This window comes from Tympanuchus pallidicinctus, unplaced genomic scaffold, assembly GCF_026119805.1.
Source record: "Tympanuchus pallidicinctus isolate F22 unplaced genomic scaffold, pur_lepc_1.0 scaffold1, whole genome shotgun sequence".
NCBI lineage: Eukaryota > Metazoa > Chordata > Aves > Galliformes > Phasianidae > Tympanuchus > Tympanuchus pallidicinctus.
Genome location: NW_026294618.1, coordinates 102,943,772 through 102,971,018, shown reverse-complemented (window position 1 = coordinate 102,971,018; position 27,247 = coordinate 102,943,772). Strand labels below are relative to the sequence as shown.

The 27,247-nt window shown below is 39.4% G+C and overlaps 2 protein-coding genes across 5 annotated transcripts; one reads left to right on the top strand and one right to left on the bottom strand.

Moving 5' to 3' along the window:
- Positions 1–896: 896 nt before the first annotated feature.
- Positions 897–22,293, bottom strand: APLF (aprataxin and PNKP like factor). Of its 3 annotated transcripts, none has more exons than XM_052677614.1 (11): positions 22,147–22,289; positions 20,620–20,691; positions 19,157–19,320; positions 17,720–17,864; positions 16,341–16,467; positions 15,864–16,033; positions 12,937–13,322; positions 8,972–9,097; positions 5,938–5,984; positions 5,038–5,076; positions 897–2,468 (listed from the first exon to the last, which is right to left on the bottom strand). In XM_052677614.1, the coding sequence occupies exons 1-11, from the start codon at positions 22,237–22,239 to the stop codon at positions 2,266–2,268; spliced, it is 1,572 nt and encodes a 523-aa protein (XP_052533574.1). In that variant the 5' UTR covers positions 22,240–22,289; the 3' UTR covers positions 897–2,265. The 3 variants fall into 3 exon arrangements, 2 of the variants coding, with proteins under 2 accessions (XP_052533574.1, XP_052533643.1); XM_052677683.1 differs by having other exon boundaries at positions 20,635–20,691; XR_008205252.1 differs by lacking the exon at positions 897–2,468 and adding an exon at positions 10,967–11,019 and having other exon boundaries at positions 5,037–5,076; positions 22,147–22,293.
- A 114-nt stretch (positions 22,294–22,407) lies between these two features.
- On the top strand, positions 22,408–25,415 carry FBXO48 (F-box protein 48). Of its 2 annotated transcripts, XR_008205812.1 has the most exons (4): positions 22,408–22,533; positions 22,797–23,133; positions 24,532–24,753; positions 25,054–25,415. XR_008205812.1 is itself a non-coding variant. In XM_052679318.1 (3 exons), exons 2-3 carry the CDS (start codon positions 22,828–22,830, stop codon positions 24,691–24,693), a joined length of 468 nt encoding a protein of 155 aa, XP_052535278.1. In that variant the 5' UTR covers positions 22,408–22,533; positions 22,797–22,827; the 3' UTR covers positions 24,694–25,415. The 2 variants fall into 2 exon arrangements, 1 of the variants encoding a protein (XP_052535278.1); XM_052679318.1 differs by having other exon boundaries at positions 24,532–25,415.
- The last annotated feature ends 1,832 nt before the right edge of the window (positions 25,416–27,247 follow it).

Here is a 27,247-nt window from a genome sequence, read left to right as displayed (position 1 = left end):
TTTCATTTCTTATGTGTTACTGTCTTACTGGCAAGCAAAGCCTCAAAGGTAGAGGTTTCAGAGCAACCATAACAGTGTTAACCCATAGCTTTAAACTTAATTTATCACATTTTCTATTAACAACCACGGCTTAAAACATTTGATAGCGTACTTTGGTTTCATTTTAGTTTTTAAATTCTTGAAATTCCTCCCAAAGCAGTACTAGTGTATTTACAGAATAAAGCCCAGGCAGAGAGAATTAGACTGTATCTCCTGAAATATCCACTGAATTTCAGTGCATACCTGACAGACTGAAAACACAGGAGAACTTGGCATTTAGTCTCTTGTTAACTGAGAGATCTTACCTGCATCACAAACTGAATACTTTCAATCAACATTCAAATATCTTGCAGTCAGAAGATTCTCCATCTAGAAGAATAAAAACATACACTGAGGTCAAAAGAAAATATGAGGGAAATACTCTTGAACAGAGACAGCTTCATCCTACCCTTACACAATACCTTTGACACTACACTTTTTTTTCAGTCCTAAAGGATCAGTAGTAAATCTTAAACTATCACACAAACCATGAATCATGTGCACACGTGCTTTTGTGATTACACACCTCATTAGGAACCTCCTGTGACAAAAAGCTATTTCAATTTTCCAAATGCTAATATCTCCTTCGAGCAGCTTAGATAGCCATTCACAGGATAACATTACAATAATGAATGTTTCCACTTGAGGAAGGTTAAGGTCACAGAACTATCTTACACTGTATGTATCACCCAGGTCCTCGGCCAACAGAAACTGAACGGTTGCCCATCATAAGCATTTGTATTTTCATTATTTTTAAAGGAAACTGCAGTCACACTTTGCAAGTTACTACTGTGTATCCTAAGTTAGCCCCAAACCAATTTGCAGTAACATCCAATTTATTCTAAATAACTTTATGAGGGCTTTGCAAGAAAGATTACATGGTCAGAACACAGATCTGAACAGCAGTTTGCTTCCATGACATTCAGTCTCTTCAAGCAAAGATATAACAGTATAAAAATCATTAACAAACACAAGACTGCAAAAGCATATTAAAGAGACAGGAGATTACTACAAATATCTGCTTCTTCTGAAGCCCTAGAAAACTGTGTTTTTCTTCATGCTGGGAATATGCTGCAGAAAAGTGATCAGCTGGAAGAAGTACTCCTGGAAGTTCACCAGCAGAGAGCATTTCATCACCCAACTACAATGCTCCAAGTGCAGTTGGATATCTATTATTCAACCATAATTAGGAAAAATTTCACAAAGTCACACAAGAACAGTATCCCTGCTGAATTTCCATATTAAAAATAATAATAAAAAAATCTCCTAAATTAACATGGCTTCAATCACCTGCCAGAAACACATTCAAATTTTTTTTTAATTAAAGCTCAGGAAAGCTGCGAACGCACTGAAGGCAGGATCTTCCAACAGAGCCTTTAAAGAAAAACCACAGAGACACAGTTATAAGGTTTCTTCCCCTCATGGCTTATTGTAAGTTTAATTGTGCAAAAATAGTCATTTTATTTCAGCTTTTTGGTGAGCCAAACAGCTCCAGGGATGTACATGTATTTGAACAGGTACTGTAATTAAAGCAAATACACCATAATTTGTGTGGAGACATCATCAGACGTTCAGTACACTTAGATATTCTGAAGTTATTCAGACAACCAGTATTTAACTGCTGTACATCAAGATAACTTAAGTAAAGCTTAAAAGGAAAGCTAGTAGCTGATGAATGGAATGTAAAGTTTCAATAACTGAAAAGTAAAATGGTTTAGACAGATTTCCTCAGTGATGGCCAAGAATCAGCCTGTGACATGACAGGTACGAAGTCTGGTTCCTCTTTATTTAACACAGTATATATTGTGTTTCAGCAAATCTAAAGGCTTTTCTGATGTCAATATTTAGACAGAGAGATAAAGCATTATAAACCTTTAAAATTGTATTTTGTACAGCCAAAGTAATGATGCTGGAGAAGAAATAGCTGATAAAGTTCTGTTTCACAAAGTCTTACTTCAGCTGACACACAGTAGAATCCCAGAGCTCAATCATTTAACTCCACCACTTAAAGTGTGCAATTTACACAAAAAGAAAGCTATTGCTGAATCCCTTCACCACCATTAAGCTAATCTCTCCCCATAGTTCCTATATCACTGAGGAAAAAGTAGTTTTCAAAGCAATTTCTGTTCTTGCACACCCAAATTTTAATACAACTGGATTGCACATTCTTAATGTTATTCAGTGCAGCTACTTTTTGGTCTTAACAAATCCCTGTGCTTCTTTCACAAGTGTTTCAACATCTTCCTTTTCTTCTGAACTTGGTTCCCAGTCAGAATCTTCATCAGTTGGTTCACACTCCTCTTCCTCATCATCTATGAAGCTGTCATTGAGATCATATTCATTTGGCTCACCGTCATCAACATCACTGTCTTCCTCTAAACCCTTTTTTCCTGGAAGGACAAAAATGTAATAATGCACTCATGAATCATAACCATAAAACTAAAAACTTAATCCAGAGACTACTTAATTGATCTGTCCCAAGAAGACAGAGAATCAACTGAAGCATCCTACCTAATTCTGACAGTTTCTGGTTAGATTTACAAAAGCCTCATGACAAGTTGAACCATGTTACCTCTCTCTGACATCTACTGCAGAACTTTATCACCTATCACTAAGGTGTCTGATCACCTCAAGTTTTGCTTACTGGGTTTACGCAGAGTTCCTTTTTACAGTGAAGTCAGAAATGGCTTCACCAAAGGTAGATCATGCCTGACCAATGTGGTGGTCTTCTATGATGGAGTGACAGCACCGGTGGACAGGGGAAAGGTGATCAGTGTCACCTACCTGGACTTCTGCGAGGCCTTTGACATGGTCCCTCACCACAGCCTTCTCTCTAAATTGAAGAGGTGAGGGTTTGAAGGATGGACTGTTCAGTGTATTAGGAATTGTTTGGCTGGACACAGCCAAAGGGTTTTATTCAATGGTTCTGTGACTTACCTGTTGTCTCTAACCGTAATTCATAATGATATATCACAGAGCCAAGCTGGTTTCATACAATTACAAGCAAAAAATCACATTTTCTTCTACCTCTTCACTATCAGTATCAGACCTCCCCATTCCCAAACCAGAATTTAAGCCGACTAGCATATAGCTCCCTAGCTTCTTTTTTGAAAGCAAGAACTTCTCTGGTTCTAGTCTCTATGATCATATCAATTATTCATGATTTTCAAGAACTACATACAACCCAAGACTGGATCTCAGGGTCTGAAAGTTTTTCGGTGTTGCTTAATCTGTGCTCTTCATGCAGTCCCAATCTTTTTTTTTTTTTTTTTTTTTTTTTTTTTTTTTTCCCTCAAATCACTGGTATTAACAATGTGAGTTATTTAACCAGATTTACTATCTAAGCAAAATAAGACAAAAAAAAAAAAAAAAAAAAAAACACATTGCAGACTACATCTGGATCTAAACTATGCATCTTCCTTGCCATTTAATCTCTAGCTACTGGTAGATGGCTTTTTTGCCCCTACATTTTCTGCCTTTGGCTATTTTATACTCGAATTCCTCAATAATTTTATATGTCTTTTATTTCCTATTCACTTCTTTCATAAGCGTCAAGTAAAAGACAACAACCTGCTAGATGACACATCCCAAGCTCTCAACCAAGATCCATGCTGGATAGTTTATGCTTTCTTTCTGAACAAGGGTTAAGGAAATGCTAAACACTTCTTTTCCAAGAGGAATGTAGTCTACCTGTTTTTTCCCTAGTTCACTTAGGCTATTTTATTACACAATTTTCTAATTCTATGTCTTCTATCTACCTTAAAAACTTACCTCTTTGTGATGAAATTGCCTTCTGCTTTCCTAGTACTTCACAATACTCTGTATTGATGGCAGGCATCAAAGACAAAAAGCCTCTTTTTATAAGAAACAGATGCTGTTTGCATTACATTCCCAAGCTCTTTTGGATGGATAGTCTTGCAGTGTTCCTTTATTGCTCAAATGCGTTGGCAAATTTACCCATTTAAACCAATTCTGCCATGTGAAGCTCTGTCTTGGCAGCAACATTGTATTGGCACTACCATGGCAGTAGTGCATTCTTCTTTCATTTGTTAGCAGCTGCAAATCTTCAACAAGTTTATTTTCTTTGTTTCCTGATTTTGATAGACATGCATAACTCATGCTCTACAAGTTTACGCTATCTCCCTTTTCCTTGGGTGTCCACAATTTCTCATTAGTTACACTGCATTAGTATTCTGATCATGTTATTATGCCCTTAGGTCACATCTCTGAGTAAAATCACATTCAATTCTTCTTAGAATCAAAGAGTCTTTAAGGTGGAAAAGACCTCACAGATCATCCAATCCAACCATCCACCTATCACTAATATTTCCCACTAAACCATATCCCTCAATACATGTTAAACGTTCCATGAACACCTCTAGGGATGATGATTCCCCCACCTCAAGTGTGCCCTTACTAGGGCTGAGTACAGAGCCTTCCTCCCAGACAGTCATTTCCTTTATTTCATCTAAAGATAACCTAACAACTAAGTCTGTTGAGCAATTTTTGTCATTATCTTCCATTTGAAGTCAAATTTTTTTTCCTCACTGTATACCCCAGTCCAGATCACTAATATTTATATTAACCATGGGCATTTCTTCACAGCCTCAGACCAAAGCTTCAGGTACTTGAGCTGTGTGTGTGCGCACAGTGTACAAGAGAGAACACCATTAACTTATGAACTCAGAACCCATCCTCATTTTTAAATGTAAAACATCAGATTGATTTCTTGCCTGCTTCCAGAGAGCAATTGACATGCTCATTCAAGAAGCTTAGCACAAATTGAACTTCAGCACTCTCATCTGTGAAAAAGCAAGCAGGTTTTCACTAAAAATGAAACAACAATGACTTTCTCTTAGTTTTATCAAGCATCTCCAGCACTAGTAAGTGCCTAAAAACTTAAGCATGTGGGTTATGGCCACGCTGATGTGTCCGTTCACAGAATTAGAACACACTCACCATTCTTGGAAGTTCGTTGTCGGGTTCGTCTTTTAGTTACTAAAGAAAAGAAGGTTGTTAATGAGGACAGAGTACAACCCAGGAGAAGTGTCATTCACAGAGGCTGCTACAGTAAGTGACTGACCTCTTCAACACTGCAGTCATTATGCAGTGCTCACAAACAGAAAAATTCCTCCCTAACACACAGCCGCCAAAAAACTATTTTGTATTGAACGATTGCTGAGAAATTCACCAGATGACCTTTTCTTGGAACTATAAGCCATTCCTTCCCCAAGAAAAATGTCTTTAAGATTGATATTTTCAAATCCCAAATTGAAGTATTTAAATATTTTACAGTTACCTCAATAAATTACTCCTTAATAATGTCATAATTCTAATTCTTTAGGTGAAGTACATTATCACTACATGTCCATAATAGATTTGCTCTGATGACTTCTTCATAGCACTGGGATTTCAAGTAGAAAAAAAAAAAGTGTCCAATAATCAAAAAACCATGAAGTACCTCTATGAATTCTTTAAGAACACACAAAATATAAGCAGGGCATCTCCCTGAGTTTTTTGACAGTTACTGAAATATATTCCCTGCTTTCATTTTCTTGATACAGCTCTGAATAGATAGGAGAGATCTGCTAACGTAAGATACCATATTTATACTGTATTTATATTTATACTGTATTTAATTTATAAATTTATATCTATTTAATACTCATTAAAAAAATTACTATGCTCATGGAAATACCCAGTTGCCACATGGCACCTTTTATCTGGTTTTTATGCTCCTGTATATTACATGCTAAGAATTGTCTGGTCTAAACTGTCTGGTTATTCACATTTTTGTATCCATTGTTGGTTTATGTATACATGTATACAGCCTTAATTACATTGAATAGCTTAGCTTACCTGGAGGTACAGTGTGCTTGTATTCAAGTTTGTGTTGTGGATTCTTCCTGAAAAGAAGAGAACAACAAAAGCATGATTTGCCCCTGTGCTCAACACATAAACAGCCCAGAACTGCATGGTATTTTTGGATATGAACACAGATCAGGGGAAGGTGAACACCCTGAATGAAGAAATGAACTGATTTGTTAGTTGAATCCTCAACACAAGATTAAGAACCAACCTCCTCCCCATATTCCCCTCACCTTTTATCTGAAAACTTACTATAAGAAAAAAAAAAATAAAAAATCAAATGTCATCATAAAATTGTATAATTGTACAAGAATGATATAATTATACAATCATACAATCCTATAATTTATTGTTCTCTTTAATACAGTTTTCAGACTTAAATCAAGGAATCGTTACAGACTTGCAGAGACTCAGACCTTTTCTATCATGCAATTTGTTGTGTTGCACAAAATTCTATGTTACATCCCAGCTACAGCCACAAAACCCACTTTCATTAAGCAACATTCATCAAAATAAAAGTTGGTGATCAGTACCTTACTGCAGTCTTTGTGCTTGTAGAATGAAGGTGGAAGATTAAAAACAGATTGAATAAGAACTATTTCTTATTAAGAAAATAGCTGGTTGATCAAAATTGAGATGCATCTCCAAAGTCACAAGTCCAAAGTCACGTAACGTGCACTGGTTCAACACAGTAAAACCTGATCCAATTATTTACTCTAATGAAGAATGAAAACTGAATATAACTTGTGGTGCATTAAAGCACAGTGCAGGTCTGAAACACCCAGGTGTAACTTCCACGATTTGCAGTATATGGATACAAATAAAATAGTTTGGGAAACTGAAGCATTGGAAAGAACTGCTTGTTTTGAAGGATCACACAGAGCGACCACAGGAAGAATCACTCATTTCTGCAGGATGTTACTGCAGTTCAATTTACAACTTCTCACATCTTCTGAAATAAATAAATAAATAGCTTTAGAACAACGAAAGAGAATTTTAACTCACTGTTGGGCTGCCAACACGTTCCTCTCCTCCAAGCTGTGACTACCACAGGTAATTAACACACATCAATGTTTTCCCCCTCATCACAATCCCTCTGCAAACTGTTAAGCAACGCTGCTCTAATAAATTTTAGCTGAGTGTAGTATAGCTGGCATTGTTCTTAATTTTTTAGTATACTGCAGGCTTTTCTTGGGACTGCCTGCTTAAATTCTTTCTGCTCTATTTTCCATTTTTCTGTACAGAAGTTTCTAACTTCAGGAAAACCAGTTCAGTTATCCTAATTTCTGCTTCTGAACAACAATTAAAATCCATTATTCAATTATGACACTCCCTTTGGAACTGCTTGAAACTTGTAGGATGAGTCTGCAACCGCAGCTACTGCGTATTTTACAACATATCTTTGCTTCAAAAACTGCCTTGTAAAACTAGTTGCTTATTTATGTTTTATTCTTCAAGGAACAGAGTAATACAGACACACTTTCGCTATGTATATGCATATATATGTCACAACTTGTGACAAATTCAAGCATTTCAACTTGATTTACAATTCCATAGCTACTGCCATCCTGAAGTACATTATGTATGCATTAAAAGTCGTATTTATCTGAGTAGGAAGTGGAAGTACTGCTTCCTACAACATACTTGGTACAATAACAGAAGAAATTACTTATTTCAGTACTCTTTACTATCACCAGTATCAGACAATTAGATCACAAGTTAAGACATAGTGTTTAGATCATTCTCTCGATTACGCTCTCTTCAAATTGTAGCCAACAACAAAAATTATTTGAAAACTCTTCAATCCACATCTGTTGGTAAGTTTAAAGAATTAGCATTGCTTTACAGGTGCCTCATATCCTTTGCCTCAAAATAATTAAACAGATTAAGAACTGATTAACTTACAAAGACGCTCTCTGTGCTCTGTGTTTTGTTTTTGTATTCAGTACCCACTGCACTGCTGAAATGCACCTTGGCAACTTCACTACTGGTATAAATCCAGATTTCTTGTTCTGAGTAATAAACTCAACCACAACACTTTGTTGTATTTCATAGAGAACACATTCTTTAGAGTCACCTATGCCTTCTCGAAGAGAAAGTGGAAAATGTTTCTGCTCTCTATATATACACAAGCTCTATTAACAGCAGCTGAAAGTTTCAATATGCCTGAGCAGAAGTGCTATTTCCTCAAAATATATTCTTCTGTCCATATAGTCAACTATTCAGTAGTCACTAACAAAAAAAAAAATGGGAGGTCAAGCATTGTAACAGGCTTCCTACAGAAGGGTTGATGCCCCAAGCCTGCCAGTGTTCAAAAGCCATTTGAGTAATGCCCTTAACAATATGCTTTAAGTTTTGATTAGCCCTGCAGTGGTCAGGCAGCAGTACCTGATCTCTGTATGTCCCTTCCAACTGATCTATGCTAAAGATCTGCTAAATAAATGCTTAAAATCTAAACACTGAAGAAAAAATAGAATAAAACAATCTCACAGAAAATCAACAGCACTTAAAAGAAACTAAACTACAGTAAACTAGAAATTGGATTTTATTGTTGCTACCTGGATTATGCTTTCTAGGGAGTCAGATAATAATTAACAGAGATTTTGAAAAAAGACTCAAAATATGCTTTATCAAAATTTAAACTAAAAGTTTAGCATGAACAACGTACGTAGCAATAAATTAGTGTTGGTAAAAAAGGAGTTTGCTACATGGCGAGAAGTTAAAAAGGGTGTTATTGTTAAAAGTTAAAAATCTATGTTAGTGAATAGTTTCCAGAAGTTAAGATCCCATGTTTGCTAGGCTGAAATCACTACCAAACATTTTGCACAGACTTTAGTGCTTGGAAGGTAGCAGCCTATCCACAGTAAATTTCAAAAGGCACCAAGACAAGAACATGAGCCACAATGATATGCTCTACTCAAGATTTAATTCAAATACCACTCTTTGCTTTTGTGTCACTTTGTAATTGCAGAGAACAGTCTTAAGCTATAAAATAAGTAAAGCCATTTCATACAGTGCCTCTTACCTATAGCAAGCAGTTCCATATGGACATTCGGGGCGGTTATCGTTGTCATCTTGAGTTACACTGTGTGTTTCATAATAATCATCATCATTAGGGTGACTGAACTGCTGAAAGTGAACGGGATTCCTCCTGTAGAAGACAAATACATATATGGAGAATTCACTGTCCCATTTACACTCATTCTTCTGTGAGTACACAAGTACAATTTTTTAATGTTTATGCAGCACATAAAACCTACTTTCAGGGTAACAGAAGGATGTTTTTGTCTCAGCAACAGTTAAAACATCCATTTTCCTACTTGCCTTCAGTATATCAAGGTTCAAGACCTCCAGCCCATGTACCATCTCCTAAAGTAATCACACAGCACCAATCCTGCTCATAGCCTGACTTGCTCAGTTTTGGCTCCCTGTGGAGCACTAGAAGAGTTACAGAAACTACTACTGCAGCCTCAGCTTGAGCTGGAAGGCCCAATGCATGGCAACCAAACCACTGCAGTAATAGACTCCACGTACACTCGGGGATAATATATTTGCTTCAAACAACCTGTATCAACTAGTAGTTCTGTTATGCATACAACTTCTTACTTAAATGCTGTCACTTTACTCCAAATGTCTACTGAATAGTTCACTAACTAGTTTGTACAGTTTGCCTTGGCTACCTTGGCATTTTATTTGAAGTATCCCATTCCAATCTGAGCAATGAGGAAATGAAGCTGTACTACAAGACATAACAGCTCTGCATGTGGCTGAATCAGCAATGCAAGCAGTGAGAGCACATCTCTGGCATAAACAGCCTTCTGCTCTATACTGTTTACACAGGAAGGATCCAAGATGTAGCAAACAAAATGGTTTATTAACTGACCTCTGTGTAACTGCTTCTAGTCAATAGGTTGGAATGCGCACAACGCAAGACAAGGAAGCTATAAACACCACTTAAAGAACTTTAATGCTTTATAAAACTTCTAAGTGATATTAAAACAAACAGAAAAATGAGTTGTGATTTCAGGACACAGATAAAAAATAAACACTACAAAAATGACACAGTTAACATGCTGTTACCACAAGCACATCTACTTTTTTCCTATGATTTCTTTAAGAGATACTTTTTCCAAATATAACACTTACAAGCAAGGAATATGGGATATGTTAACAAATGATTTTTCCAAAGACACCCAGAAAACACGTCAGTGACTTCTCACACTACCTCCTTTGAGTACACAAGAACTACAGATAAGCTCTTCAATGAGCCACTTCTAAGAAGTTACAGCATCCCTTCTATGTATTTACAAAGGTGACAGCCTTCTTGACCTGGTCTTTTCTGCTAATTTTTGCAAGCTGTAGGACAAATAAATACTATTTCAGTAGATACTACTGCAGAGTTGCATTTACTTGTCATTTATTCTACCACAAGTTCTCAGAAAACATCACTTCCTAAATGAAATTCAGGCACCGTGGAGCTGGCTGCTCATTTCCTTTCCCATTTAAAAATAAATGAGATGAAACCAAATCATTTTATTTGCTCTGTTTTCTAAGTGCACAAAACTAACTTATTAACGATATTTGCAAGAATTCAAAATCATTTAAGACATAATTCATCTCCTCAAGGGGATATGGAAGCAACTAGTGTTCTGCGAAATCATTTTTCTACTTTTTCCTAGAATAAGAAATGTACTTCATTATTTTTACCAAGGAAAGAATTCCTAATAGCTGCCATTTAGACAAGCTATTATATTTTAGAAGATGCACATTTTCTTCCAAAATTTTTCTTCAAACCCTACTTGAGCAACAGAACTTTGATCTTCCTCCTCAAAGCCAAATCAAACAAACTCCAAAGGAATAATGGAAAAGGAAGAAAAAGGAAAGATTCTTGATGTATCTTCCAATATGCTCAGGGCTTTTTGGGCCAGCAGATCATGCTCCTCAAATTACACGTTGTCTGTGAAGCATCTTAAACGTGTACTTCAGATGCTCAAACTAGTACAAACATCTTTTATCTTACCTTTACCTGGATAACTTGTGCTTATTCCACTCCTAGGTGCTGTCCAATGATATCTAGCAAAACAAATATAAGCAGAGATGTGCATAGCTTGTATCAACAGCCCTCCTTGCAGAAAATCTAAAGCTTACATGCACATCTCTTCCCTTTTATAAAGGCTTTCATTCGTTTGAATGTTTTGAAATTTATTTTTTCTAGGCACTAGAGGTTTGATCAGTAAGAGCACAACACCTGATACAATTAAATGTGCTATGTGAGTTGTACTTCTCTAACTACTCGCTCCACTTCTGATCAGGTTTTGGCTACCACAGCTTACACAAGGGCCTGATGTATGCTGAGAGAAGCACCAGTAGGTCAAAGCAAGAACAACAAGCATATAGGATGTAATGGCCAGAATGTGAAGGTTCTAATGCAGCTGTCACCACCTGCAGCCATCACCCTTGGTTATCCATCACCTGGCAGTCTCTTCTGAATCCACCAGCTTACAGAAATGACATAGTAAAACCTTCACACTGGAAGGTATAAACCCATCCCCCTAACCAACAAGCTTATGAAAGTGGATCTGCTAGCAACCAGACTGAGTCAGATTTTGTTGTGCATTGTCCCATACCGTGCTTTTCCTTACGATGCAATACTTTGCCTCAATATTGCTAACCAATATTCCATACTATTTGTAACTAAAACATGTTTTCTTAATCCTCTGATTTACTGAAGGATTCCTAATGTTTAATTCCACCCAACTCACATATGCAGGAAAACTAGTTTGAGACAAAAACAAAAAGCAAGGCAGATGCTGCATTTGTATTACTGGATCAGCTTACTGGACTAGCAAAATATTTTCAAGATAGTGATTAAGGGCAAAAACAGACATGAAAAAGATATGAAAAGGGGTAATTTGACACAATCATTAACACTGCATCTTTGAGCTTTTGATTTCCCCTGCTGTCTGTGGCATTAGACACAATGAACTTGCTAGATTGTTCTCACTAATATTCAAGCTTCCTGAACATCACTGGACCCACTGACTATTTCCTAGATTAGCTTTCTCTTGCATTCCTGTCTGCATGGAAGAATTCAGAGCTCAAAGACACCTTCTACTACAGTGCTCACTAGCTAACTTCAAGATCACCACTGAGTTTGCATCTTCTCTTTGATGCAGCAACACAAGGCATGCCAAATCTTTTCTGGGCAGAAGAAACTAGCAACAGAACATACACCCAAATGTTCCATCCTGATGTTGTGGGACTTCTTTGTTACATCTGTACCTCACAGAAAACTTTTACAACATATCTTCAGTCACCAAAAAGAGAGGGAGAACAAAAGAAATGCACTTCACTTGAAACATACCAAAGAAGGGAACCAGATAAGGGTTAACATGGAGTTTCTAAGTATGCTCTGCTGTATTTCTAGACAGTGAGTGGAAGCTAAATAAGAAACCTGGCTGGCCAACTTACAATAAACATAATTCTTCATTACTTAGGAAAGACAGATAAAAATTACTTTGAATGTTCAAGTCACACGGCATGCAATTACTTCCACAACTAAAACTCTCATAAAATTTTTATCTGTTAATAAAACAAGCCCACAGGGTCTAGGTTGGGTTTGTACCACTTACACCTCTTCTCCTTGCTGCTACTTGTGCCTGGCTGGCATATACAGGTTTGTTTATTTGTTCTTTTAAAATGGACTTCTGTTGCCTATTTCCTTTATTTCCCTTACCACTTTATCTTTTAACTTGCTGAAGTACCTCATCCCCTGCTAGGTTGTATTAGCAGCTAACAAGACCACCTGGCTCTTCCTTTTGTATTTTAAGAAGCAAATCACATAAAAAGAATTTTATCACTCCCATGCTTACCAGAAGATTCCCCCCCCCAATATCAAACCTTGTGATGATTTCGCTGTTTTCTGTTCCACAGCTAATAAATTACTTCTCAATTATATACCAGCTTCAGTTTGTTTTAAGTTTGCTTTACCTGTAACAGGCTGCTCCATACATGCAAGGCGTCCTCTTGTGCTTTATCTTTCTGGAGCTTTCTGAAGCCTCAGCACCTTTGGTTGTATAAGAAATCTCAGTGTCGTAATCCATATCTGCATTGGGCTCATAAGCACCTTCCTGGGCACCAGTAGGTGAAGTCCTGCCCCCGGGAGCTTGTTGGCTTGTAGAACAAGTAAGCTGTCCTTTGTTTTCTGATTCCTCAAGTCTATTTATCTTACTGGACATCTGACCTGATGGTTTAGATCGTTTACTATGCAGCTGCCTGTTACTTTTTTCCACAGAACTTCCAGCTGTTTTTGTTTCAGTCTTGCCTTTTCTTTCCATGTTTCCCATGGTACTTGCAAGAGGAAATCCAGATGCATTCTGTGGAAAAAAGTTACGTTTTGAACAACTTGAAAATCTACACTCTACAGAATTCAAAGCATTAAGGTCAAACTCTTCCTTGTGTTGTCATTCCAGTTTCCAAAATGATCTTCTCCACTTCTCAAAGTCCAATTAGCTGCTACATACAGCTGCCAAATGCAAAGTTGAGGTTGAGAACATGCACAGAATGCAGAGAAAACCTTATCCTAGAGCTTACATCCTCAGCCTCAGTTCCTTCACAAGTAGATGCTTCTCTCCTATCACCTTGGCCTCTAAGTAGTCTAAGGATTTTAGTTTAAATTAAATTTAAAAGTACTGCTCCTTAAAAATTAAGATGGGTTATACATGTCAGGATACAGCAGACTCTAGAAGAACATACATTACTTTACAAGAATCAATTTTAATACCTAAGTACCAAGATTCATGGGTTATCTATATATAAGAGATATATGGGAATCAATAAGTACAGACCTTGAGCTTAATCTCACCTCTAAGGCATCTGGAATGATTTAAGGTCATGAGCTAAAGCATAAAACAGCTCATCAGGCTAATATTGCAGTTTTGACAAATCCTGCATTTCAAGATTTAGAATATGTACACTTAAAAGTAGAATATACACTTAAAAGAGGAGTGCTTCAGAGGCAGAAGATACATAACCAAGCTGTAACCTGGAAGCATACCCATACTAAAAGCTGAACAACCCTGACACTGTAAAATAACTATTTAAACGTCTCTACTCTCTAGAGTTTATTACCTGATGTGCCACCTTCTGTGAATTCATACTGAGTTTGCACTGATGTGTTCGGCACACTTTGAAAATAGACTGATTGCTTCCTATTTGATTTTGCTTTTTTCAATGCAAAACTAACGAGTTCACCAAAGCCTGAGGCAACTGTAAGTGAGCAGCAATACTACTAAGAAATGGCAAACTCTGCAGGAATCTCAAGTGATCCTTGCAGCACCATATTAAGTAAGTCAACTCAGGGTCAAAAATGACTCTTCTGCGACACCCAACATAAGGCTCAAACAATAGCAATTAAGGAAATGAGCTTTCATATGCAGAAATATGACTCAATTACTTTTTCCTAACTTGCCTCTCCCATGTGGGGACCCCCACTACCACGTGCTTTACCCTCATTAGATAAAACACAGGAAATTAATCACATGTTATCAGATCTTGTGATGAGTTATTAAAAGAAGAAAAATACTGTTAGCATGGGAAAAAAAATGAGACAGCAGCACAGGTTGCATTCATTTTTGGCATGTGTGTGACTGCACCGCCACCTGGCGGCTGGCTGCCACGACAGCTGAGTTGAGGGTCTTGCTCTTAGCCTGCAATATCAACACTTCAGTGTTTCAGTTTTCTGTGACTGGTTTGAGCAAGCAAAAGTAATCATTATTTCCTCCTACAGAGTTCAGGAGTCAATTTTTTTTTTTTTTTACTGTACTTGAGATAAACGTTTACGAAATTATTTAATAGCAGAAAGAAATGAGGCTGCTATTAAACAGTCACTCACAAGCTTTAACGTTACTCAAGAAAACATTTTCAGATGAAGAGATACTACATTATATCAAAGCTACCCACAAGTAATCAGCTCAAACTACCCACAATTAAGCTCAAACTCTCCACAAGTAGGTAATTTCAATAAGAAAGATTCAAAAACAATCCAAATACACGTTTTGCAGCATGAAAAATAATGAAGCGTATGAATGAAAACTATTTTTCAAATCTTGTAACAGATCCAAGCAGTTCTAGTGTTAGAGGCTTGAAACACCAACTAGTTCATTTAAAAATCAGTACAAGCCTTAGTTTATGACCCTCAAAACTCATTCTGGTGGGAACAATCAACAACAAACATCTTTTCATTATTAGCAGGACACTATCAGTAAGCACATAATTCCCTAAAAATGCAGCTTTACTTTGAAGACACACTGACTCACTGCCTTGCTGGACTGAAGACTCTGCTTGCTCACAATCACAGACAATTTTAGATTTCAGATGATTTACTCCCCTCCACTTTTGACTCTTACTGCAATGCCATTACTACACTCCTCACTATCTTCCTTCAAAACGTAGCAGTTTCATAGGGCTTGTACCAGTGTTCCAGCCACAAAATTTAACCAGCTAGAATGGCACTAGTTTGGGTAAAGTCCACAGCTGCCTTATATCAGCATCATCATCCATCACCTAATCCCCTAAAGACTTCTCAGAAAAACAAACCATGCTCCAAAGCCACTTGAGTGAGACTACTAGAGCAGATCTTCCAGATCTCTTGCTGCAAAGCTGGAAGTATGGTGTTTCTATGGAACAATCACAGCCCAGATCCCAGGTCTCGAGAAGGAAGCACAAAAAACACTCGTTATCAAGTCTTTGAAAGCTTCCTTGTTACAGAGCTGTTTCTGAAATGCCTGCTCATTGGACAAGTGTTGAACAGAAACTACAAGCAGAACACACAGTTAAATTCTAAACCCAACCTTACACTGTGACATTGCCAACTACATTTTTGAAATACCATCATCTTGGTAACAGCAAAATGTTACCTGTAATGAAGAGGACAGTCGTCTCCCTTCCTCCTCATCTTGCTCTTCATCTTCAAAATTCTCTTTAATTTCTTCAGAAGCTGATCTCTTTCCCTGCAGAATACTTACTTCTGATTTTAAAGATTCCATATCGCTTTTTCCCCTTCCTTGGCTTTTTTTGTTTCTATCACCTTGAAAGAAGAAAAAAAAAAAAAAAAATGTTACTTTTGGAACACAGCTTTTACTCAAAGCTGTGAGTAAAAGTGAGGGTTTTTACATAAAACCCTGAACACAGTGGAAATCTAAAGTTACCTCTAAGTATAACACTGGGTAAAAGCCAGGAGGACTATCAGCAGATGTGCAAGCATGGTTTCAACAACTTCTTCCACTTCCTGTACTCCAACTGGACTTTGTTTAGAGGAGTAATACTTGTGCTTTAAAATACACATCAACATATACTGAATATTGATATGCAAACATACTACACTGTGAACTTACCTCCTTTCATTATAGGCTCAGAAATCCTTGGAACCAGGAGGTCTTTTTCCAGCATCCATGATGGAAGCACCCTTTTCCTTTGAATAGATTTTGACTGTTCACCTTCACCATCATCACAAAATGGAACCTGGAACAATACTTACTCTTCAATACTTTTTGTCACTTACAAGAGAGTAAAACTGGAACACAAGTCTGTCGTCAGTCAGATCCTTCAAAAGTAGCCTGGGTTACTAACTTTCAGAGAGTGCCCATTGCCTGAAAATGCTAATAGTTTTTATCCACAGAGAAATGGCATTTATTAAAGCTTTCATTCAGTACAAAGTTCCTCAGACCTTTGGAATAAATGTGTAAAAGACTGAAGACTGAAAGTTTCACAGCAAGATCCTAAAATAATTGTTCTATGCAGTTTCCAAAAAACAATAGGAGTAAATGGGTTTAACAAACAACAAATGCCTATTTGTCAAAAAACTTTTGTCAAAAAAGTTCTGCTAGCATTCTTCCAATCGCTTCCTTCAGAAAGAAATCACACTCTAAACATTGTAAGAAGTTAAATACACCAAAGTTATGTTTAATATGCACCTGTTTAATGAAATACCACCAATTTGGCACTATCTGCTAAAAGGTAAGTAAACAATCCAGGAATCCCTACTCCGACAAAGGCCAACATTTCATTCATTGTACTTAGTTACTACCTACCATATAACCATGTCACTCAAAGTGTCCCTTTTAGCAAGCACTGTGATGCTTTACATACAACAGAAGCTCTAAGAAAAACAGTTTATGGAGCCAAAGGAATTTTTCAGACTGTCTGAAGGCAATTTTACTCACAGACAGTAAAATAACACACAAAGCTTGCTCTAAAAACACAGCTACCTACACGCGCCTGTGAAGATTTTGGCAACACAACTCCATCACTGCTGCATGATTCCAATGAACAGGCAGCTCAAGGCATCTGCAATACAATTTCTCCAGATATGAATTTTAGAGTTTTTCAGGTTGATTGAAAGAACTACCTCTTATTCCCCTAGGAATAATTCCTTTTGCAGGCAGTAACTGACAAGAGACTAGAACCTGGCACGGCTCTGTAGTGCCACATTCAGCTCTAGCACTGAGCTCAAAATATTAGCTCAAAATATTCCTGTAGTAACAGCTATGTTATTTTTTGTGTATTTCAGAGAACAAATGACTGTAACAGACTTGCCATAAACACAAATCTACAGTATCAATTTATATACTTCTGTAGCATATAAGCCAATCGATAAACAAATATATTTTGAGCAAATAACCTGGTCTGCCCGAGCTGACTTCTCAAGAAGACAAGCAGAAAGACACACATCCTTACACATACCACATTTTCCTGTAAAAAATTAAGCACTCACCAGATGTGTGGAAGTAGAGTCACTGCTTCTTATTTCTGTGCTACCTTGCATCTCAGAGGTGGAACATGCTGGCTCAGATAATGATGGACTGTGAGATATCTCAACAGGGCGAACACCTACTGCTGCTTCTGCATCTTCATTATTCCTGAGGAAAGAAAATCATTCTTAAGTAGTCAAACCCACCATGAATATGAACACGCACTTCTTTTACACAGAAGCCAATCTGAACTTCTGCTATTAAACTTACAAAGTGAACCTAACGCGCTCTTACATCAATTTTTAGAGGAAATAAAGATGTCTTTCTACCTTCTGCTGAATTTTGAACCAGTGATTTTCCAATAATTACTGATCCCTGCTGTAGTGCTTTAGCTTTTTTTAAGTTCATTATACATAATAGCCATTGCCACAACAAAACTTGAAGTCATTGCTTGCAATTTGCTGCGCTCTAAATCCATTTTTGAATTGTTTACAGTATTAGCTCCCTCCCAAATGTAAATTGCCATGTTTCTACATAAGAAACAACACAATTTTTATTCAAATTACGTTCATTTACTTCTTACTGTCATCTTTGAACTGAAAACATGTATTTGACTTTCTAGACTTAGTGACTTGAGTTTTTTTGATGTAAATATCATGCTGCATTGAGGATATTTGCCATTGGTCAAATATCAGAACACAGCAAACCATTTTTTTTCTGAAGTTAACAGCTTTCAATGATGAGGATGTTGCTTAAGTTTTATTTAAAGAAAAGTTTAACCAGTTTTCAACTCTAATACTATAATCTAATAACACAACCTAATAAATCAAACATTCTAATGAGCGTGGAAGCAAACAAATCTGATTAACATCAAAATGAGAACTATCCTTCTGACACTATTTCTTTTTATTTTTCCTCTCCAAATGTTAGAAAATAGTACTCATGATAAGCTAATACCAAGTCGAAATGTCATGAATGTAGTTACTTTCAGTTATGGCAGGATCACATAACGTGGATATGGGGATGACTATGGAAGGCACTCAGCATTTGGCAGTGGTACTTAAGACTTCTTCCTTCAGGCAAGTAATTAACATCATTTCAAACTAATGTGATAGAAAAGGGAACGTATCGTTACATAGGCAAAGCATAATACCAGATGAGCACAGATATAGTTATTGGAGTACTTAAATTTACTTTCAAGCAATATCAAACCACTGCTTTCACTCTTAAACACTTTCATGCAATGCTGTTAACACTCTCCAAGAAGAGGATTAAACTAAATAACACTGAAGCACATACAATACAGAACACCATATTCCCAGAATTGAGACCACTTGTCATATACACCTTGGTGGTTTCTGGGCATCACCTGTTGGGGCCCTATGTGAAAAAGACTCTATTTAATGGTTAAAAAAAAAGCTGTCGCTGAGAACAGGATCATAATTGGCAGATATTGATACCTGTCTGCACTCTCCACAGGTTGAGCAGAAAGGACCTTGAAGATGTATTTGTCAACCATCAGGGAAAAGCTATCACCAAATTTCAATGAGTGCCATTCATGAGCTTCCAATGGTAGCAGACGGCCATTCTCAGGAGACTGATAAAAGCATGAATCTACATGAATCTGTGGGACAGAAAGAACAGCCAGCATTAAAAAAGCACACATGTACATAACATGGCTGGATAACACACACCAAGCTCTATCATACAAAGCAGATTCGCCATAGGAATAGCTACAGCAAAGCTGCAACAGCAAAACATTAAAGACAAAATAGGCATATACACAAGATAGCACAATTAACTGAACTAGTTAGTGAAAAGGTGGTTTGCTATTTTAATATCTAAAATTGATATTTAACATTTCAGTCCAATTGGATTCTAAAAAATAAAACAAACAAACACAACCCAATAAAACAAAATTAAAAACACAATGTAAAACAAAACTAAGTGTGAACTGGTGGGAAGGTAAACTTCAAAACTAGTGGGGAAAACACAAGTAAACGTGGTCTTAGCAGGTTTCCAGACCTAGAAACGAGGGCCACAGCTCACATCTGCAGAGTTAGCAGCATGTGGACTGAAGAACTAGGATACAAATGCCACTGGCACACAACTCCTACAACATTCAGTCAAGTCTTTGAAATAATGAAGCCTGAAACTGAGAGATACCAGAGCAAATAAACCTGTGGCACCAGAGCAGCTCCTCTTGGCCCTCACAGCACCGGTGAGCAAAAGAGTCACAACTCTGTTCTAACAGAAACAGCAGCATCCACACATATCTTAAATGTTTTAGCATAGCCTACGCACAAGCTCCAATTCACTGTAACTATATGAAGACTTGATGAGTTAATTACTGCAAAAACACCTCCAATTTTTAGAAAGCCAAGCATTTGAGTAAGTAAGTTTAAAACTTCCCTCTAACAACAAATGGGTTTATTTGGAAAAGAAGAAAAAAAGACTATTATTTGGGCAGCCTGGTCTAGTGGTTGGCGACTCTGCACATAGCAGGGGGGTTGAAACTAGATGATTACTGTGGTCCCTTTTGAGCCAGGCCATTCTATCATTCTCCGATTTGCTGAAGAGCAAAGGTTGCAAATTCAGAGATTTTTTTTTGGAGAAGAATCAGGGGAAAATCAGTAAAGGGAATGCATCTCTGTCTCAAAAGCAAAAGCAGGACTACAAAGTAACATACAAAACCTCTGCAGTGTTTTATTTAATTCACCCAATCACTATTCTGTATGAAAACATTAGTAATATTACCTGAAGTTAGAATGACACTGAATGTGAAAGCAAAAGTTATGAAATGAGAGCAAGGAGAACTGAACGCTGTTCTCAAATCACAAGTGTAACATCACAAGAAAACCTAAAATAAACTGCAGCAGCTGTATTTTGGCTTTACAGGTGTAAATAAGGAGACTGAAGTTACCGGTTTGATGCGAACCTGGCCACCCACCACTTCCAATATGGCATGTTTTCGGGATATTCGCTTATCAGTAATCTGAAAAGGAGATAAGAAAGCGATGTGAGATCCATATATTTAAGAACCAATTTTCAGAATCAGAAGCCTAAGGAATCCAGCACATCTTAGCAAGCTCTCACTTGAGCGCTTGCAAATCTGCTGCTCTGATCTGAAACTCAGCTGCTCGGATCTGGTTTTAAAAGCCTAAGTCCAGATGCTCCAGAGACTAGATACTTCTCACAAGAACATACTGAAACTCCAAGTGGCTTTTTTTGTTTTGTTTTGTTTTTTCTTAATGAATACTTCATTCTTACATTAGTTAATTCATTTACACAGGATGGGGCAGGGTGTCTAAATACTGTTCTATTCACTGCTAAGCATCATTACTGCCCACAGAGCTGTGGGTGCCCCAACCCTGGAGGTGCCCAAGGCCAGGTTGGATGGGCCCTGGGCAGCCTGAACTTGTAGGGGGGCAGCCAGCCCATGGCAGGGGTTGGAACCAGGCAGGCTTTAAGGTCTCTTCCAAGCTCAACTATTGCATGACTGCACGATCACGCAGTAGGCATAAGTGGCTGAAGACACTGTTGACATCTCACAACAAAGAGAAACACAAGAAGTGTACAGGCTTTAAATAGCTACCAGTATGTGCTATGGGATGTCCGCATCACTGTCAGCACAAAAAACACTCTGACCAGGGAAGAAAAAGTCTGCTTCAAAAGAAAATGAGAAATAACAGTACAGTAACACTCTGCTTTCAGGACAAATTAGAGTTGCTAGAATGCACCTCTTGCATTGCTGCAAAGACATCTTCCAGGCTGGACGTGGCCCTGGGCTGCCTGGTCTGGTGGCTGGTGACCCTGCACATAGCTGGGGGTTGAAACCAGATGATCATCGTGGTCCTTTTCAACCCAGGCCATTCTATGATGACCTGTGTTTGCAGGAACACTGCAAATCCCCCACCACTCCCACCCCATTCAGCACGTGGCAGGAACAGTCCTTATAGACGACAGTTCTGATAGAAGTTGTAAAGACTCCGTTAAGCTCTCTGGTTGACAGCCCTGCAGTTTGTTGAAATAACAGAGAGCTGTGACTCCGGACCAAGTAAATAAGGATATTCTACAGTGCCTCTGTACAAAGAAAATAGGGATGTTCTCCTTGGAATCAGTGACTGAACAGGTAACAGTGAATACAAAATCACCAGGAAAACCTGTGTATGATGTGTATAAACTGGAGATCTTCCGTGCGAGGCGCGCACGATAGGAGGAGCTCAGCCCCCACGCACCCAGCACGGATAATAAAGAAAGCCTGCTTTCTAACACGACACCTTCAGTCCTAGAGCTTCCTCATCAACTGATTTACGGCATCGCTGCCATCGCTTCCACACCACCGAACCCATTTCCACCCCACATCACTAAACGACGACTGCAGGCAGCACAGTCGTCGGCTCAGCACAGCACTCAGCTCACGGCCCGGCCGCGCCCCGTCCGCACTTACACCCAGCAAAGGGCCGCGTCCCAGCAGAGTCTCCCCGGGCGGCAGCGCTACGGGGCAGCCCCCGTCACACGGGGCCAGCCGCACGCCCGCCATGCCGACCTCAGCTCGCTCACGTCGTCCCGCCCCAGCCGCACACCGAGAGGGCGCGGCCGCTGTTGGTGTTTAAATCCCTCCCGGCTCCTCCCGGCGCGGCAGCACGAGCCCGGAAATTGTAGTCCGCCGCTGCCGCCGCCGAGACTCGCCGCTATCTGACGCGCGGCTGGGAGAACTACGAGTCCCGGCACGGCTTGCGACAAGGGCCGCGCGCATGCGCGATGCGCCGCGGAGGTCGCCCTGTTTGTCAACAAGTCGCGGCGCTGATGGCGGAGCGCTTCCAGAGGCGGACGGGTACGGGGGCGCGCGGCGGTAACGGTCGAGCTGCGGCCGCCAGCGGCTTGGCGGGAACGGGCGGTCCAGTCAGCGCCGCGCCGCAGCGCACCTGTGCTCGGCTCAGGGCCGGCTAGCCGCGGCCGCGGGCTGAAAGGGTGTGGAAGGAGACAGCAGTGAGGGTCAGCTGATGGCACTGCCGTGCCACCGGGGCGGCATCCATAACTCCACACAGGCGGCAGTAACGTGGGATGCTCGTTAACTGTCGCGCTTTCCTCACTCAGGCTTGCCGACCTGACTCGGCGAGAGCTCTGAATGATGCAGAAGACAGCCAAGAGAAACAAGCAGTCGCTGACTTGTGGCGAACCGACGCTTCTCCCTCCCGACAAGAAGAGGAGAGGAGCTCCAGCCGACTTTGTGGCGCTCCTGCCTCCCGAAGTCAGCGTGCGGATCTTCAGCTCCCTCGACCCCCGCAGCCTGTGCAGCGCTGCCATGACGTGCAGGCGATGGCGGCTCGCCATTGACGGCAACGACTGGCTGTGGAAAAACCACTGCTTAACAGTGAGGGCTGTCTGCCAGCGGGAGATCGATGGCGACAGGGGAAGTGGATATTCGTGGAAGGTAAATGGAACGTGAGTGATGGTGGTGGCAGCTTTGAAGCTTCTTGGGGTTCGTGGCAGAAATACGCAAATAGATTACATAAATCTGTGTTTCTCATCTGTCCAAGGCTAATGCCAGATGCTTGGAGAATCACTGTAATGCCAGCGTGGCTCGGCAGCGAAACCAAACTGGGAATCCAGTTAAATACACACAAACACATTCCCTATAGAAACGTCTATATCATTTTTCTACTTCCGATATCTTCTTTCCTACACAGAACCTCCTTTGCTTGCTCTTCGATTTCTAGTTAGTCCCAAGATCACCAAAGCAAAGTGGCTGGAAAGCTGGATTGAGGTGAAGGCTGTGGGGCTGTTAGCTGGCTGAATGTGAGCCAGCCCAGCACCCAGGTGGCCAAATAGCATAGCCTGTCTGTCTGATGGTGTATGAGCTCTTGTTGTGCTTCACTGGAATGATGCTGCCTGTGAAGAAAAAATTCCAGATAGCTTTCTCTCAATGCATTTTGAGCAACATGCATCCAGGAGGAAGAACTTGGGGTAAGCAAAAAGAAAGAAGGAGCTCACAGGAGCTTGCAGATGCTGTTTTGGAACAGCCTACACACACATAGATACATTCCAGGTTCTGGCTGCGCTGAAGAGAGAGCAGCTAGATGTGCTAAACAGTGTTGAGTCCAGCCTCCAAACTGAAGTAGATCAGGAAAGGAATGGTTTCACAGTTACTCTTCTGACCTTGCTAGAGGGTGATCCCCACCCTATCTGAGCTGGTGCATTTGCAAACAGTGCACACAGTGAGGTGTGAAAAGAGAGCAAGCAAAATATAAAAAATAGTAATTAAAAGAATTCTGGACTCACACTCCCTGCCTTAAACAGGAAGGTGTTGACCTCCAAATGTAGCCATCTTTCAGCTCTTGCACAACAGTTTACAAATCTCTCTGCACCAGATCTCTATTTTGTTTCTATTTTAGAGGGGGGACGAGCAACAAATAGACAAAGCAAGCATTTCATGCACTAAAAGGCTGGTTGAGTAGAAGAATACAACCAGCCTGTGTTACGAGCATGAGCCAGACTTAAAGGTCATAAAAAACCTAAACAGGAAGAGAAAGTGAAAGGCTTTTTTTTTTTTTTTTTTTTTTTTTTTTAATAAGGAGGAAGATGAATTCTTGTTTAGGGTTTTCATTTCCCCATCATTTTCAACCTCTAAGAACTTAGGCAAGAAATGATCCTCAACCTAACTTATAAAAGATGGAAGTAGACCCAATTTTGGGCTTGGCATTCAGGTATGAAAGACACATTCCAAATCCTTTTTCTGGCACTAACTCTTCCAGTGCAAAAAACTTATCCGTATTGAATGCAGCTTAATTCCGTTTACTTCCAAGATTTTAGCTGTCTGTTTTTCCATCAGATCACATTACTAAGAAACTACTGGAAAAGCAAAGTAAAACAAGAATGGCTCAGTGGGAAATACAGTAATGTTCACTCACAAAACAACTTGCCGGAGAAAAGCATGTATCCGATGGATGTTGACACATGGGGAGAAATCCTGGAAGCAGAACTGGAGAGATGAGAAACCACCACTGCTGCTTGCAACTCAAGAACCTTACGTCAACACATGGACTGCCAGCCTGTAAATATTTTGCTGTTTCAATTAGTCATATTTGCAAACATACAAAGAAAGCTTCACAGGGGAAAAAAAAAAAAATGCAAATAACTTTTTACTTGCACTTGATCAGATTGACTGATACAAAGAGTGAAATTCTAAATAAGACTCATAGTCTTATTCAGTATTCAGTAGTAATTTCATATTTGTAAATTTAATCTTCTGTATTATATAAAGATGTTGATTGTACTTTCAATATGCACTTTTTAAAAAAGTCTTGTAAAAAATATGTGTAAGTGTTTGATTCAATGTGTATTGTATCAGCAGCACGATGTGGGAGTTCACCAAGAGACACTGGGCAAGGACAAATGCAGACATTGCAAAGAAGAGACAGCCACCTGGTGGCTCAAATGCCAACATCTGCCCCAAGGGACAGAGCCTGCACATCTGGAGGTGTTGGTGCTGAGCAGCACTGCGTTTCTGCTGCCCAGCTCTGGGACTTGTGAATGAGGACTCGCGCAGCAGGGCTGAAGCAGCCACTTCACTAACAGCCTCTCCATGATCAGCTACGCACGTCTCATTTCTATAGAAGGCAGTGAAACAGGGAGTAAAACACGTTTCATTTATTACTTTGGACAAAGTAACTCAGATACTCTATGAAAATAAAGTTACCTCACACAGTTATACCATTTGGAAACTCTTACCTTTTTCTGTGTTGTGATCTTCTATCAGACAGATTCTGATTTATCTGCACCAATCTTTGCAGTGACTTGAAAAATTGCTGCTAGTATAAGAGATGCCCATTACTCATTACAGATCACTTTTTTACAATTTGGTTTGAGTATCACCTTTCTTGACCTACACTTCTGCACTAAAGAGTAATTGGAAAATGGTGGAAAGGTCCCTATTTTTATTTTTTTTTTTAGTATTGCCTAAAAGAAGTCACTGATCTGGAACCTATTCAATATAAAAAGAGTTCTACCATGCCTAGAAACGCAGTTTATTATTAACTGCGTTTAAAGCAAAAGCATATCAAATTGACTACTGTGTTCTGTGGCAAAAGGCCCTTTGGTAGGTGTGTTATGTCAGCAGCTCCAGGCTCAGGACTAGGTCAGGTCCTCATTGAAGTTGGGTAAAACGAGGACCAGCCCTTACATGTAGTGGTGCCCAGTAACACAAGATGGAGCAGTAGAGCAGCTTTGTTCAGGAAAAGCACGTATCTCGGTCGCCTGGGTTAAGACATTGTTGGATGGTGCTGGAGTTTAAACAAACAGTTCAGAACATTTTACAACATATGTGTATTTATTTTTTCACAGTTATTTAATATCCAGTGAAGACACACTTTTATCCCCTGTCCTTGTAAGAGCCTGGGCTCACAGCTGCTTTTTTGCTGTAGGTGCCTTTAGCTGGAAGGCAAGGAAACACAGAACAGCCGGGTGAACACCACAGTTCTAAAATGCTTTCAAGAACAATACGTTGATTCCCTTTCTAGTTAGGAGCATTCCACAGACTCCACTAGAACTGACCCACTTCCCTCAACCTCCTATCTTTTACCTTTTTAAATGGATGCAACACTTAAAGTTCACTGAAACTCATGCTATCACACAGCCACCACAGACATGGCTCAAGCGTAACTTAGAGCAAAGCATATTGCTAAGTACAGTGGGTGTAGCGTGAATTTCAATGAACTGCAAACACCACTTCCTTTATTATGAGCTATTCTGCCCTAAAATTGTACCTTGTTACCCAATGAAAGAAAAAAAAAAGAAAACCAACAAATTTTTCCACTGAAGATGCTGCATCACACCCTATTCACTGCATTTTCTACTCTAATTTAGAGAGACAGAAATTGGAAAGACACACATAAATTGAGAAAAATGTGCTTTTAGTGTTATTCTCATCACCTCAAGAGTGCCCAAATTATTAATACAGGAGAAATGCACAATAATGGATCTAACCCCTCACCTTTCTTCTCACCAGCCTCCTCCTATTACTTCCAGTCCTCATGTCTCAGCTGTTTTTCACTTCTTGCTGCCCATTTCCTCCACATCAGCCATCAGTTTCTGTGTATCTGTCTCACGTACAGCATGCACTTAGCTGTAGTGCTTCCCCCATTCCCTTATGAGCTCAGGAATTACTTCAACTGTCCACTTCAGGTGGCTGTGCCTTTTTAAACACATTAGGAGTTAAAAGTGCTCAGCCATGCAATTAGACAAGGCCTCACTCTTTCAACATGCGTTTTCTTTCAGTGAGTAAAGTTATTACCAAAACAACATGATTCCTCTCCTCTCTTCAAGCTCCTATTAGAGGGTTTTAATTCCATTCAGAAATGGTTTCATCAGTTTTGGTCTTGCTTTCCCCTCCCTACCCTTATACCACCTACTCAGCTTGCAGCCCAGTTAAAGGCTGACTGTACTCTCCTCTTGCTTTCAACATCATCCCAGCAGCATCCATAGTGCAAACAGCACCACTTTGTACACCATCCATCTGTGGTTTGCACCTGCCTCTTCACCCTCGTAGC

What these genes read in the sequence shown, in the direction of transcription:
- APLF (XM_052677614.1), bottom strand. Translation starts at nt 22,239, where the DNA reads ATGGCGGGCGTGCGGCTGGCCCCGTGTGACGGGGGCTGCCCCGTAGCG. An exon ending in GCCAGGTTCGCATCAAACCG is followed by an intron (nt 19,321 to 20,619) that starts GTAACTTCAGTC and finishes TCTGTCCCACAG; the next exon opens with ATTCATGTAGATTCATGCTT. An exon ending in CAAGCACACTGTACCTCCAG is followed by an intron (nt 5,077 to 5,937) that starts GTAAGCTAAGCT and finishes TCTTTTCTTTAG; the next exon opens with TAACTAAAAGACGAACCCGA.
- FBXO48 (XM_052679318.1), top strand. Translation starts at nt 22,828, where the DNA reads ATGATGCAGAAGACAGCCAAGAGAAACAAGCAGTCGCTGACTTGTGGC. An exon ending in GAAGTGGATATTCGTGGAAG is followed by an intron (nt 23,134 to 24,531) that starts GTAAATGGAACG and finishes TTTTTCCATCAG; the next exon opens with ATCACATTACTAAGAAACTA.